Source organism: Sander lucioperca, chromosome 16 (assembly GCF_008315115.2).
Source record: "Sander lucioperca isolate FBNREF2018 chromosome 16, SLUC_FBN_1.2, whole genome shotgun sequence".
Classification (NCBI taxonomy): domain Eukaryota; kingdom Metazoa; phylum Chordata; class Actinopteri; order Perciformes; family Percidae; genus Sander; species Sander lucioperca.
This window is the reverse complement of record NC_050188.1, coordinates 5,969,879-5,985,227: the sequence shown is the minus strand read 5'-3', so window position 1 is coordinate 5,985,227 and position 15,349 is coordinate 5,969,879. Positions and strand designations below refer to the sequence as shown.

Sequence of the window (15,349 nt, the reverse complement as noted above, 5' to 3'; positions counted from 1 at the left end):
AACATGCATACATTATAGACAGACACTAGTCGTGTATAACTGTGTCCTCCAAACGAGTACATTTTGTAAAACAATATATATATATATATATATATATATATATATATATATATATATATATATATATATATATATTATATATTATATATATATATATATATATATATATCTTCTAATCTAAATCTCACTCACTTACTTTGCCAGACAGCCCATTGCTGTGTATCTTCATTAGCATAAGCTTTTCATCCGATATGCAACACTTAATTAGTCTCGGAATGACCAGTCCTTTATGCTAACAAACATGGCTTTCCAAATACGTCGACATTTTTATGCATGAGCTCAGTTTTAAGCGCATTAGACCCACAATAATGGCTCTTCTTGGGTATAAACAATGTTGTTATTAGACAGGGAAGTCCGGATCCAGTTCTCACTGGGAACTCCACTCCGGGTTTTTATTTTCTCGCGACAGGTCGGTAAAATGGCTGTGTCTCGCGGAGCCTCGTGCTGGTTTGGTTGATTTCTAGCTCGCGCTCTCGTTCTGTAACAGAAGCCCCCCCTCCAACACACACTCACTCACTTGTGTCGGTGAAATTCATTTCCCTGGCTCTGTATTTATATATTTTTTCTTTCACAAACTTTCCCCTCTCTGTTTTAACTTTAAACGGAGTCGCGGTGGATTACCGGATACCGGTCCGGGCGGAGGGCAAAGGGGGGAATGAACCGGGACAACGGGTACGTTGTTATAAATATAATTGTATTTATATTCAATGGTTATTCGGAGTTTGATTGTGAGTGAGTCGCCGTGCTGAGAGAGAGGTAGAGAACGAGTGGGGGAGAGAGAGAGGGATATCATGGCCGCTCAGGTTGCCAGCGTCGCCACTCTCAACACTAGCCCGCCATCCGAACTCAAAAAGCCGGATCGGGACCCACAGGAGGAGTCGGTACCGGGAGAGAAACAGCATGAAAATAAGGAACCGGGACCTGACGGCGGATCTCCTGGCCAGAAGGAGCTGCAGGACGGGACCGATGCTGGAAATGCTGGGGGAGGAGGGGATCCTGACATGAAGAACGGCAACGGGAATTTGCCCAGGGTAAATAATAATAGCAGTAATCAGAATGATTCAGGCGGGCCCGAAGGGAATAACCATCCCGGAATGGGACACCACCACCCGGGCCCCTTTCCTCCACCTCCTTACGGTTACAACCAGCACTACAGCCGGGCCCCTTTTCATCAACATGGCGGACAACAAAGCCCTGGCATGGCAGCTGCATCGGGGCCGGGCATGATGGACCCTTACCCCCCTAATTCACACGAACACGGCTACCCCAACCATTACAACAACTACAGCCCTTTCCAGAACAGGACTTCTTATCAGGGCCAAGGATATGGGGCCATGAATTCCCCGCGTAACAACCAGCCTCCGGCGGCTGGGGGGCAGCCAGGCAAGCAACAGCCAGCAGGAGGAACCACAGCTATGGCTGCCTCTTACAATAATCAGAGGTATAACATGGGAAACCAACAACCCACGTCTACGCCAACTTTAAATCAGCTTTTGACATCCCCTAGCTCTGCCAGGAGCTATCCGAATTACCCCCAAGGAGACTATAACAATCAGGAAGGGGCCAGCAAGGGGCCAGGAGATATGGGCAGCAGTCAGTATGGTGGGGTCCATCCGGGTTGGCAACAAAGGACCCACCATCCGCCTCCCATGAGCCCGGGAAACACTGGACAACCTCCAAACAGAAATCAGGTAAACTTCACTTACTGCACGGACACACTTTGGCTAAGTTAAAGTACCCAGTAGTTCAGAAAAAGCACTGTAGAGTTGCATATTGCATTGGACCAGCCATTGTCTATGTAGCAAGAGCTCTAAAATGGCTGCCTCTCTCTTTCTCCCAATACCACCCCCTGCAATAGTGTTTAGACAGAGAAAGAAGCCACATATTCTGTTAGAAACAACTTCCTGAGTTGTTGGTATTAGTGTGGGTCCCTGCTGGGTACAGGGTAAGAGTTTGCCTAAGTAGAGCAAGAGTTTGTTAGGGGAAAGTGTGTGTGAATGTGTGTGTGTGTGTGTGTGTGTGCACACAGGGAGATAAGGCGATATTTCTTCGCAGTGCTTCTGTAGCCTCATTGTCGATTTAAGTGCTGTAACCACCGTTATTTCTGTGAGAATCCGCGACGAAATAGCTTCTTTGAGGTGTTGTGCTCCCACCAGTGCTATCAAAGTTGTCAGTGGCTGTCAAGGCAATAAACAAAATGCAAATGACAGCGATATCGGTTAAATAACATTTGCATAATCATTAAGAAAAGACCCCTCTGTCGGTTTAAAAAGCCGCCTCGCAGTGAAGTGGAGATGTGGCTCACAGTCCAGTGAACGGCAACAATTGCATCCGCTAAGTGTTTACTCGGATCAAAGTGTGATTGTGACCGCGATTGATTTCATCTTGACGGAGGGTTTCATTCATTGCGGCTCAGTTCGACTCCGTTCGCGTTTTCCTGCGCCTGTGCTCCATGCGACGCCTTGTAAACACGGCCCCGCTGGTTAGAGTTGGCAAAGTGCAGATTGCCTTTTGCTTTGGGATTTGAATTATGGAGGTAAAATCCTGCTGTCAGAGCCAGGAGACAGTTGGTCTTAGGTTGACATGCGAGCCGAGATCTGATTGGCTCCCCATCCCTCTGCTCTCGGCCATTTATAATTGCATCTAATGGAAGGCTGCAGAAAAACAGCCCCCTCTTCCCAGTTATGTGTTCCTACACCGCGTCAAGACAACATAGTCCCCGTGTCTTTTCTGTATTTGTATTCATTTTGAACACTATTGTATGGATTTGTGTTTAAATATCTTCATTTTTTGTATGTATGTATGCATACATACTATATATATATATATATATATATATATATATATATATATATATATATATATATATATATATCCCATATGTACAGAAATCTGCCAGGAACCACAATGTTAAATTGAGAATGTTAACTTAGTATCTATTTAAAGCATTTTTTAGAACACATTATGTTCAGTTCCTCCCACTGCAGTAATTTGCATGATGCCTGTACTCCTGTAGATTCACCATTTGTATTTATTAGTTGGAGTAAAAACCTTCAGCTCACTCTTCGCTGAATCCCATCTCTACTGTCATTTTTAGCTGTCGTCCTCAGACATGCTCCTGAAGTTTCTTTTTCTGTTTTTCTTCTTCTCACTGTTGGGTACACTGTGTGCACTGCTCCTTTTTTTTTTTTTTTTTTTTTTTTTTTTTTTAGTTGGCTGACTCTGGTACAGCAGATAGAGTAGGTGTGGTCACGTAGCCTCGTTGTACAACTGTGTTTTCCGCTGTTTCCAGATCAGGAGTTGAGGGGAGTTGAGGAGACTTGTGTGCTCCGACGTCTTGTGGCCACGTGAGAGGGTTGGACTGGCTGCAGTTGTGTTTACAAGCAACCAAGGTGTCAGCAGAGTGTCACCGCTTAGTTTTTTTTAGTAGGTTACAATAGCCTAATTTGCTTCCCCCAAGCAGAGAGTGTAACCGTGTCAACAGTGCTTACCTACACATCTCTCTCTCCAGTGAAAGGCCACATGTGTAGTGTTTTTACTCAACAAGTAAGTGTCATAGGCAACGTATGTGGAGTGTGTAGCCCTACCTTTACAGTAAATGACTTATATTTTTTTTACCATCTGGATACATAAGGGTATGTGAAGTATGTCTCCGTTGCATACAGCCAGCAACTTTCACAAATGGAGTTTGTACATCCTTTTTGGAATGAAATGTGGTTTCCCTTTGACTTTGGCCCAAAGATATTTTATTTACTTCTCTTAGTGACAATATTTTGTAATCATTAGGGCTGAACAATTTGCGGGAAAAAAATCAAATTGCGATTTTTCTGCCAGATATTGCGATTATGATTTTTTATATATATATATATATATATTTTATAGTCAAAGTTCAATATTCACTGTGTAACAGATAAAACATGTCATGGAGCATTATAACATGAGACCCCATCAAAACCGCTCTATATTCTTATGCAAGGATGAGAACATAGATATGAATTTCCAGCAATAAGTGTTTTTCTTTTTAATAAGCAGGTGAACGTGGAACAGTCAAACACAGAACATTTCTCACAAAAGCTAAAGTTATAATAATAAAAAAAACTATTCCTGTAAAAAAAATAAATAAAAAAAATGTATCCTGTATCTTAAATATTTTTTCCGGTGAACTGAAATTTCAGATATGGCTCAGTTTAATAGCAGCAACCTTCTACGATCATGTTAAGTAAAGTAATCAAAAATAAGTGAGAAATCCACGGAAATATAGGACATTTCTGTTAATCTGTGATATGTATCGTTATTCTCGCATTAATCTTGTGAAAACACAGTAAATATAATAATAATAATAATAATAATAATAATAATAATAATAATAATAATAATAATAATAATAATAATAAAAAGAGGAATACGAATGTTAAACCAAATAGTACACCAAACATTCAACTAAATATTCACATTTGATTAATCGCGGTCGTCACGATTAGTTAATCGTTAATAGTTAATTGAATTCCCCTTTTCATTGTATCTGCTCTTTAAAAAAAAAGACCCTTCCTGAATGGAGCGGAGTCTGAACACAGCAGGCATGAAGCAAAAACAAACCAAAAAGCAGCGACCAGAAAATGAACAAGTGACCTCAGTAGGCAATAATCGATTATGGTCAGTCACCGCATCGATGCAGAATCATCCTTGTTTGCATCGCATCGCAATGATTAATTCCAACCCCCCTAGCATCTACTAATCAAACCTAATACAACTGTTCTGGTCATGCTGTATATGTATGTGTAAGGAAGTACACATACTGTGTTTTACTACTTTTAATTCCAGCAAAAGAGTGGCCATCAAGGCCACGCTGTTCATCTAGAGAAGTGATCCCACCACATGTTGCTTTGAAACTTTTTAAGGTGCAAGCTTTTAACACTCTTTTGATTGCCACTCTTCTGCCTCACAGCAAGGTAAATTGTGGAGACTTAAAGCTGCACAGTGGGACTTTGCACATTCGTAGCGCTTTCTAAATGTCAGCAAAAGGCTTCGGTTCAAAGTGTTTTAAAGTGCTCATATTATGCTTTTTGCCTTTTTTCCCTTTCCTTTATTGTGCTGTATACCTTTTTTGTTCACGTTATAGGTTTACAAAGTGAAAAAGTCCATCTCCAACAGAAAACACTGTTCACAAACTGCTCCAAACAGCTCTGTTGTAGTCCAGCCTTTAACTTCAGAGACAAACGTGGTCACTTTGGAACACGCGTTATAATGCTCACCTAGCTGCTAGCGTGGCACGCCCTCATACTCTGCTTCTGACTGGCTAGTAGTCCTTACCTAGCTACTTCTCATGTGCGACTCCCAACAAAGATGGAACAGAAGTGAGAGGTCTCACTCTGTAGCTAAAACAGAGAGCTCAACACACAGGGGAAAGGAGGAGCTGCAGCAATGTGCAGTACGACAAAAATATGGTGTTTTTTTGAAAATTAAACCATGTAAACCTATTCTGATATAACCTAAATACAATTATGCACCTGCAAATGAGCATAATATGAGCACTTTAAGCCAAATGTCCAGATATTCTGCGACGTGACATCAGCGGCTGGAGACAGCATGGTCACATTCACCTACCAGGATCGGGATGATCTGTGATTCTTTACTAAAATGTACCGAAATGGCACGCTGACGGGTCTCGTCTTTTTTCTGTAGTGCTGCTCGCCGCTGTTTTGAGGAAAGTTGCATTCCCCTTTTTTTCATTTCAGTTTGTTACTTTGTATGTGCAGAGAAGTGTCCATACCCAGGGCCAGCTTTAATGTTGGTGAACAGGCTATATTTACAGCATCTTTAGTTGGTGTGGATGGGGCGCTTTTCTCAGTGGAAGCTCCTTTTTGGCCATTAAGACTTTAAACGTAGTATTTTCATGCTGTGGAGTGAAGTGGACCATCATGCACTTTTTCGAGGCTGCGGTTTCAGCCATGTTTTACTGCAACTACTGAGATGACCACATGGGTTATGCTTTTACTAATTGAAATTGCATATTTAGTGAATAGCATATTCCGTAATAACTTATTTCCATCATATTTCATTTTGTTAACGGGTCAGAAAAGGTAGAGGTATTTTCTATTTCTCTTATTAAGAATCCGTGTTTAATTGCACCCATAATGTCTAGTTTCTTTTTCATTCTGGATGTGTACCAGCCTCAGTACCACTCATCTCATTTGCTAAGTGCATCAAACCCTGTGTAGTTTGACTCTGTATTTCTCCTTGTGTCGTGTATTCCAGGTGTCCAATTAGAGTTATGAACTTGGAATAAGTTTCTCAGAGAGCAGCGTGCAAAGAACTCTGCTGTCCCTTTTCTTTAATGTACGGGTATAATGCTTGCAGACAGATTATGGAATACTCAAGTCTGACTCGAGTGGCTATTCTCTGGACTCGTGACACGACTTGGACTCGCGCACTGATGACTTGGACTAGAGGATTTCTGAAATAGGACTCGGAAGTTGAGTGAAGTTTCTGACTACTTTTATGTGTAGTAGGCAGTGATGGAGGACTCGTGACTGGCCTCCGACTCGAGTCACTATTCTCTGGACTTGTGACCGTGCTCGGTTCGGACTCTTCTTTGGGGACTCAGACTTGAACACCGGGGACTCGAGACTTGACTCGGACTCGACAGTTGGCGACACTGGTGACAGCACCATATTCCCTTTATAGCACACATACATAGCTTAAAGGGAAAACAGTGTTGTGATTGGAGTAGTTTATAGCAGGGCTGCAACTAACGGTTATTTTCATTGCAGATTAATCTGTCGATTATTTTCTCGGTTGATGGATCAGTTGTTTGGTCTGTAAAATGTCAGAAAATGTAAAAAAAAAAAAAAAAATGTGGGTCAGTGTTTCCCATGACGTCCTCAAATGTCTTGTTTTGTCCACAACTCAAAGATATTCAGTTTACTGTCACAGAGGAGAGAAGAAACTAGAACAATATTCACATTAAAGAAGCTGGAATTTTTACTTTTTTCCTAAAAAAAATGACTCAAAGGATTTATCGATTTGTCAAAATAGTCTGCGATTAATTTAATAGTTGACAACTTCTGGATTAATCTTTGCAGCTCTAGTTTATGGGGTGCTTTGTCTGTGCTCGTATCCTTAAAGCCGTATCCTCTCAATTTCGTAAGCATAAAGGCGGATGTCTATCCCAGCACTCTGTACACCTTTTCATTACTAGATTGCCGTCCATGCACTATGAGCTAGTGTGCTTTCCGTCTTTGCTGAAGAAGCCCAGGCTCATTGTTATTGTGCAAGTGGAAGAAGATTGTCTGGGAAGGTAATTGAGCATTGTGGCGGTTAAGCACACCTAAAGGTAGCAGGGGCTGTCTTTTTTTGCAGTAGGCAAAAGGGTCAAACTCTGATTAGTGTCACTGAATTGGGAAGAATTAGAATCGCTTAAAACTGGAGGGATTTTTTTGTGTGCGTGTCTTGGCATCAATGGTGCAGGTGCAGGGAACACATTACCTTCATGGAATATAATCTCAGACATGGAGACCAGAGGCCTGTACTACGAAGCAAGATTTGGCGTTACCGAGGTAACTTCAGGTTCAGCCCAGAGTTTTGTGTATCATGACGGTGGATCACTTGTTACCGGGTTCAATCGCCGTGGTAATTTATGCTGAACGCCTAACCTGGTCGGGAGCAGGTTATGGTGGAGATTAGAGATTGACCGGTGTAAAAGCACCGCCTACTGACCGATCAATACTCGGTTGATAACGGCGTCACCGTTCTTAGAAGATCCGGTGGAGCTCAGTGCGCGGAGAGAGAGAGGTGTGCTCATAAAAGTTAAAACATTTAGCAAGTGTAATTCTGGTCAGATCTTGGTCCTGACTGATGGGGAAGTGATGTTGATAAGCGTTGTGATTTATGCATCTACAGCGTCGGCTATTTTTTTTGCCAGCTTTCCTTCCTGTTTTAGGAAGCAGCGACTGTATTGCATTTTGCCTGTAAAACTGTGTCTGTGTTTTTCATATTTATGTAGAATTATAGTTTGCTCTTCTTATGTAAAATATGCGGCTCTGGTAGATGTTTGCGATTGGTCGTGCTGCGCAAACCCCGCCTCTTTTATGTGAACGCGCTGGATTGGGAAACCCTGGGCTGACTGAACTAGTTGTTAACCAGCGTCGTGACAAAGGTTACGCGGGGCCGCGGTTGTTAGGTTAGATGAAGCCGGGTAGCTGAACTCAATCCAGGGCGTGTTGATCTGGATTCGTAGTCCAGGCCTCTGGAGGACAGGCCAAATGGACAGAAAGCTGAAGTAAATAGTGTCCAAACTGTTGCCAAATCCTGGCATAGAGATGTCACACGAGGCCACCACTCTGTGCACGATTGTGTTCAGTCGGAGAACTTATGTGTTTGATGTATGACTGCAAAGATTAGAGAGTTATTCTTTTTTTTTTTTTTTTACCAGACTGTGCTCTGCATAAGAGCTGTCCACGATAAGTGCGGTTGGCTGTATACTAGCTGGGTTTATTAAATGCTTTAACTCTCCATTCATTAACAGCGGCTCGATTAGCCTTTAAATTGGCGGATATATCGCCAGTAATGATTCGATGGATGATTTTTATGGAGCCGTTCACCTGCTTTGGGCCACCTGCTAAAGATGAATTAATGTGTTAACTGAGTGGTGAGGGCTACTATTATGGCTTTTCATTATGCCTCGCACATAAACAAATGCTACTGAAGTGGATTGTAGTGCGGTTGTTTTGGATAGTACAATGCCAGGTGTTTCCCTGCGCCTAACACACGGGAGTGAGCCATCGGGGATGCCCCCCCCCCCCCCTCAGCTCTGCAAGGCTGTCTTCCCAAATTGAGTTTGAATTAAATCATAATCAAAGACACTTTGGAAGTATTTCTTTTGAGGAAGTCCCACAGTTGAAAACATAATGAAAAACACCAAACCGAGGGTGTGAAATTGACTGCTGCAAATAGACGCACAGCTCGGCTGCTGATGTACGAGGGAAAGCCCCTGCTGCACGTTGGAAATTAGCGTACAAATAAACCGTTTCATGACCGCTTTACTGTCAAAAACTCTCACAAGTAAAGAAGATGGAATATATTTGATATTTAAGCTAGCAAACATCTTGCCTGTCTCTGCTTTTTTTTATTCAAACTAAACTAATTAAAGCATTGACCAGACCACGATGCTTCTTGTTGAGCACACTAGAGCTGTACTAAGGGTGTGTCATTTTTGTTTTGAGGATATACTGGAGATCTCATTTGAGATCGTGCTGGAAATTTGAAAGTACACCGGAAGCCGAGTCCTTCACACTAAAATGAGATTCAAAAAAAAATCGTTACGTTTGTTTTTCTGCCACGCGATTTTTGAAGTGATTTTTAAAGAAGATCAACAGGAAATGAATTGCCAACTAGGGCTGCAACTAATGATCACTTCACATTATCGAATAATCTGCCGATTATTTACACAGTTAATCGATGAATCTTTTGGTCTATACATACCGATATACCAGAAAATGCCGAAATCACACTCTCTGACAATCCCAGTCCCCTAAAGCACCATGTCTTTTAAAAGTCTTGTTTTGTCCGGCCAACAGTCCAAATATATGTACTAGACGTGTGAATCTTCACTGATCTCCCGATTTAATTACGATTATCATGTCAGCGTTTCGATATCTCGATGCATTACGATGCGTCAAATCCATTTTTACTATTAAAAACCACGTAGGATATTTAATTCATAGCTTTTCAAGCTTCAAAAACCAAAACATTCTGCAGTGCTCTAATACTAAATCAATTGGATACATAAAACTACAGCACTGAGCCCATGGCACTTCCTGAATGTGCAAAAAAATAACAGAATATGTAAACAGAAAGGTTGTCTGGCATACATTAAATTGTAAACAGAAATAAACGATTACGGCCCGGCCGATTATCGATGCAGCATCGTCCATGTCCACGATTCGATGCATCGATTATTTGATTAATTTCAACACCTCTGATATGCACCAAACTACGGCACAAGTTAAAGGGAAGCAGGGAGTTATCACATCTCAGAAGCTTGAACTACAGATTGACTTTAAATTAGAGATGGTCCGATACCAGTATCAGTATCGGCTCCGATACTGCCTAAAACGCTGGTATCGGTATCGGGAGGTACTGGAGTTTATGCACCGGTCCGATACCACATAATAAAGGCCTAAAGACAATCGATGTTAAAGTAGTTTTATTTATGTTCTTTTCCCGTTATGACTGACTGTCAAACTGGATAATAAAAGAAAGTTCTGGGGCGTTCATTGTTTGTGTTTGTTCATGTTTCACAAAGAGTTTAACCTGAGCCAGACTGACAACAAAGATAGAAATCATATCACATCCATACAGGGATAGTAGTATACAGTTGTTAAAACATAATAAAATATATGACACACTGGTATTGGATTGGTACTCGGTATTGGCCGATACGCAAGTTCAGGGTATCAGAATCGGTATCGGGAAGCAAAAAATGGTATCGGACCATCCCTACTTTAAATGGCCGATCGATTTTAAAAAACCAAGTGATGGTTTCAGCCCTCTGCACAGCTCTTGGTTTTAGCGTCTCGGGTATGTAGCGCTGGCGCTTTTCCTTGTCGTATACGATCGTAATATCTTAAGGCTGTGACACGTTGGTCAGACGAAATAAGACATTTAGGGTGCCACCCTTTGAGTGTGGGAACTCGTAACGAGCGCTGCAATGATGAGTCGATATGCATAAAAAGAATCTGCAACTATTTTGACAATAGATTAACTGGTTACACTTTACTTGAAGGTATCTACATAAGAGTGGCATGACGCTGTCATGAACACACGACACTAAACCGAATGACACTTACTAAAAGAAGAGTTATGTCATAAACGTTTATGACTTATTAGGGGTGTGCCAAAAAAATCGTTTCATATTAGAATTGCGATTCAAGCTCTACCGATTCAAAATCGATTCATAGAATTCCAAAAATCTCTATTACATTTATATACTGTGAATCGTTTTTTGAATCGAATCGTGAGCCTAAAAATCAATATCGAATCGTGACATTTTCTGAAGCGTGCACCCCTACTGTTTATAATGTTTGACACGTTCACGACAGCGTCGTGTGTTCATGACTGTGTCGTCCCACTCTTATGTAGATGCCTTCAAGTAAAGTGTTCCCAGTTAATCTATTGTCAAAATAGATGCAGATTCATTTTATGCAAATCGACTCATCATTGCAGCGCTCGTTACGAGTTTGCTTTCCGAATTTCTGACATTTATTTCATTTGTAAAGAAGTTCACGACATGGGCTTTCTGCCTGTTTTGCTGCCAGCGGACGTGATGTGGTCGCCGTCGGCGGTACTGCATAAGCAGAAAATATTTCGGTGGATCATTGGTAAAACAATAAGGAAAAAATATCCATTCTAGGAGAAAGAATTGATTCAAAAAAACGTCGCAAAAATAATCACAATACCTAATACGAATAAAAAAAATGTTTTCCCCCACCCCTACCGTACACTAGAACGTGTTGCACGGTTCTTTGACAGCTGGCTCTACACATTCGGAATTGCCCTCCCCCCCCAGGAAGTTGACTCTCGACTCTTTAGTCTGCACTGCTGAGTAATGATTCTCCACAGGCCACATGGACAGCATGCTGCCTCCCGGCAACTGTGTGTTATGTGTGTGATTTGTGTTTGTGAGACTGTGTGTGTGTGTGTGTGTGTGTTTGAGGGAGAAACGGTGTCAGTGATACTCAGGGGAGGGGGGGGGGGGGTTGGGTGTTTTGTGAATGATCTTGGTCTGCCCCTGACAGCTGTGTGTATTTGTGTATAAAGTGCGGCAGTTACTTGGTGGTCGTTGCGAGTGTGTAAGTGTGTGTGTGTGTGTGTGTGTGTGTGCCACTGCCTCAGGAGCCTCTCTGACCTGCTCTTACTCCACGTGTCACCAGCCATCCGTCTTTCTTTGGCAACATCGCCCTTTTTTCATCCCGCTGACAGCCACAGACAGCGTTGCATTTTCCAACTTAGCCTCTTCCCAGCTGTTGTTATTTCCTCGGTTACACTGTGCATAAGGCCCCTCAATTATCCGCATCTTTGATACGGAGCACATCCCAAGACAATGACCGACTAACGCAGTAAGAAGCCGGCCGCCATGCAGATGCTTATAGATGTGACCGAGCGGCCTCCAGGCTAATTGACGTCCACAAACTATAGCCAGTTACTGTATCCAGCCAACATAGTTAGGGATACTGTTGATAAAGTTATATTTACATTCCCTGACAGTGAAAAAGGATGGATCTGAATAAGTGTATGCCCAGTGTTGCACATTGAACGCGCGCTGAGAAAAACAAGTTCCTCCACGGACAAATGTCAAACTTGGGCTATTGCATCAGGGCACGCTGGAACGTAAAAGTAATTTATTTCTTTTGACATTTACCTTCTAAAATGCTCCAGATTAGCATAGTAATATCCTTCTCGGAGCCTGTGCGAGACTACAGACTTCATTTACATGACGTATGGTGTGTGTGTTTTTATGCAATAAAGTGGTTAACCTTTAAATTGGCGCAGTTGTTGATCCTAGAAGGTAGAGAATAGATGCTCTCATACAGCTCTCACCTTTGCTCTCTGCGGGGTGGGGGGAGTCAATGGCTCATATATAAAGTGGAAAAGGGGAACATGCACATGAGGAACAGTTGCTTTTCTCTCTCTTGCTGTCTTCTGTGGAACTCAATGATGACGCTTGATGATGATTGTGCCCTCTAGTCATAGCCTTGCTTTCTGTTTTTCCCAACGTGCCGTACACCGTTTCAGCCTCTTTTAAGGCCAATAAAACCGAAGCTGTGGAGTGCACATAGGGCACGCTGGAGATGCTAAAACATCCGGGCAGACTAAAGTCATTTTAACTATAAAAAAAAAAGCCGATCTTTATAGCAGCAGAATAGGAAAGCAGTAACTGGTGCTGAAATGATTGGGAAATAAACGGATTTGTTGATTAATAGTGAACTTTGTGATCCAAAAATGCAACATTTTATGCTCGTTGTAGCTTCTTAAATGTGAGGATTTGGCTCAGTAGTTTGATATCACTGTTCACTGAATCAGAGCCGAAACAATTAGGCAATTAGTTGATTGGGGGTGGCGGTAGCTCAGTCAGTAGGGAGTTGGGTTGGGAACAAGTCCCCATACGGACTAAAGTATGGTGGTGGCTGGAGAGGGGCCAGTTCACCTCCCGGGCACTGCCAGGGTGCTCTTGAGCAACGCACCGAATCCCCAACTGCTCGGGGCGCCTTTCCATGGGCAGCTCCCCCACTCTGACATCTCTCCATTAGTGCACATGTAGGTACTGAGCATGTGTGTGTAATTCAGGCCTGTGTGTAACACAGGGGTCATACGTTTTGAAACCTGGAAAAGTTATGGCATTTGAAAAATGCAAATTCCAGGCCTGGAAAGGTTTTGAAAACCTAAAAAGACCCAGAAAGTTTTGGAAAAGTCATGGATTTTTTTAACACAGCGAAATAATATGTGATTAATAAATGTATTTCACGTCGTCTTAACCTCAACGTTGTATTCGGGGCGCCATATTACGACTCCCACTATGAACCACATAAATTGTCATTCATTTTATTGTTAAACCTCTAAGGGGAAAACTTTAACACAGATTTTTATTCTTATTGTATAATGTCGACGGACATTTTCAGGAAAACATAGTCCTGGAAATTTGCCAAAAAGTCATGGAAAAGTATTGGTTAAAATGCATATGAACCCTGGTAACAACAACAACAACAGAGTGAAAACATTGCAATTTCCCCTTGCGGGATTAGTAAAGTATAAATTATTATTATTATTATTATTATTATTATTGACAGAAAAATAATTGGCTGTTTTGGCAAAAGTTGCAGCCCGAGCAATACAACACAAAACTATAACAAACATTTTCATAGCCGGAGTCTGACTTGGACTCCAAAGTGAACATCTCATCTCTTTCAAAAAGTATACATGCCCAGTGCGTTATTTTTAACTGGCCTAAATAATTAGTGTACATTGTTCACAGAGCTAGGCCAATGTTTACACAAGTTTAAATGCCACCTCTTTCTGTACAGCAGTGTACCAGGCGGCCACTTAGCAGCCTGTTTGATACAGAGCCATTGTTATGTTTTGATTGGGTCGGCTCATGGTTACAAAAAAAAAAAAAAAAAGAGCAGCCGGTGGTCAGCAGGGACAAAGTTACACAGACCAAAACGACAGAAAAAAGGCCATTTAGTGCCACTGTTTCTGGCTTGTGTGGCAGGTGACAGTGATTTGTGCACCAAAGACACATTTGTGGAGTTTTCCCCGCCGTTATAAGTTTTAGGCGCAGCACCCGAGCCGTTTTTTTGGGCGGCACCTAAGCCGAATGAATGCAACTAGAAAGAATTTCGCAGCTCTAATGAGTGTAGTTGGACTTCTTAAGCAAGTTTGGTCTTATGTGCTCTAGCTTTTCCAACGTTTTAGACACAGATATGGTGATAACGACTACAAAGAGACGCCAGATGACCACAGAGACCCAAACCGACCCCAGAGGAAAACAAAAATGAGCAAAAAGAGACCCAACACGACTACAAAGAGACGCAAAAAAAACACAAAGAGACACAAAATGTATGGGGAAATTGCGGGGTTTTTTTTAAATTGAAAAACTGTAAATTTTTTTGAGGAAGGACGCCTAAAACCCCTTGCCAAATACGTGCACCTAAGTCTTCCACAAACCGAGGGCAAACATTGATTTGAACAGTATATTTGTTGCCTGGCTGATGCTAACCTTACACTCTCGTTGCGATACGTGAAAGTGTGGAGGTAACTGCCGTTAGGGCTGGGTACCGAGTTCAATTCTTTTTAGTTCACCAATCGAATTGCCTCCAAGGTATCGAGAATCGAAAAATACCTCGTCATTCAATACCCAATCTCCATACCTAAAGGAGTAAATCTCATCAGCGTCAGTGAGCCAATAAGCACGCAGCACGCTTCTACCAAGACCTAATAATGTCTGTGATTGGCTGTCTTAACGTTAACACGTCGTAGAGACACGCAGGAAAAACTGCATTACACAGAGACAGGGCTCGCGTAGTAGGAGCTGAAAAGAAAGATGTGTGCCGTAATGTTATTTCTTTTTTGTTTTACAAAATTGGTATCGAAAAATCACTTAGGAACCGGTATCGGAGTCACTGTGTTGGTATTGTTACCTGTATCGAAATGTTTTTGAACGCTACCCAGCCCTAATGGCTAACTAATAATAAATGTTGTTGGCGTGGTCCTCTCTGGAACCTGGAGATTTGCA

At 42.0% G+C, this 15,349-nt stretch overlaps 1 protein-coding gene across 3 annotated transcripts in view; it reads left to right on the top strand.

Moving 5' to 3' along the window:
- Nucleotides 1–462: 462 nt before the first annotated feature.
- The window catches only part of arid1ab (AT rich interactive domain 1Ab (SWI-like)), a 63,179-nt gene continuing 48,292 nt past the window's right edge, over nt 463–15,349 (top strand). For 2 of the 3 annotated variants that reach the window (XM_031278573.2, XM_035992891.1), the window contains exon 1: nt 463–1,751. In XM_031278573.2, the coding sequence (XP_031134433.2) occupies nt 852–1,751 (900 nt within the window). In that variant the 5' untranslated portion in view covers nt 463–851. The remainder of the gene's footprint in view (nt 1,752–15,349) is intronic. The other variant, XM_035992892.1, reaches the window with a different exon arrangement.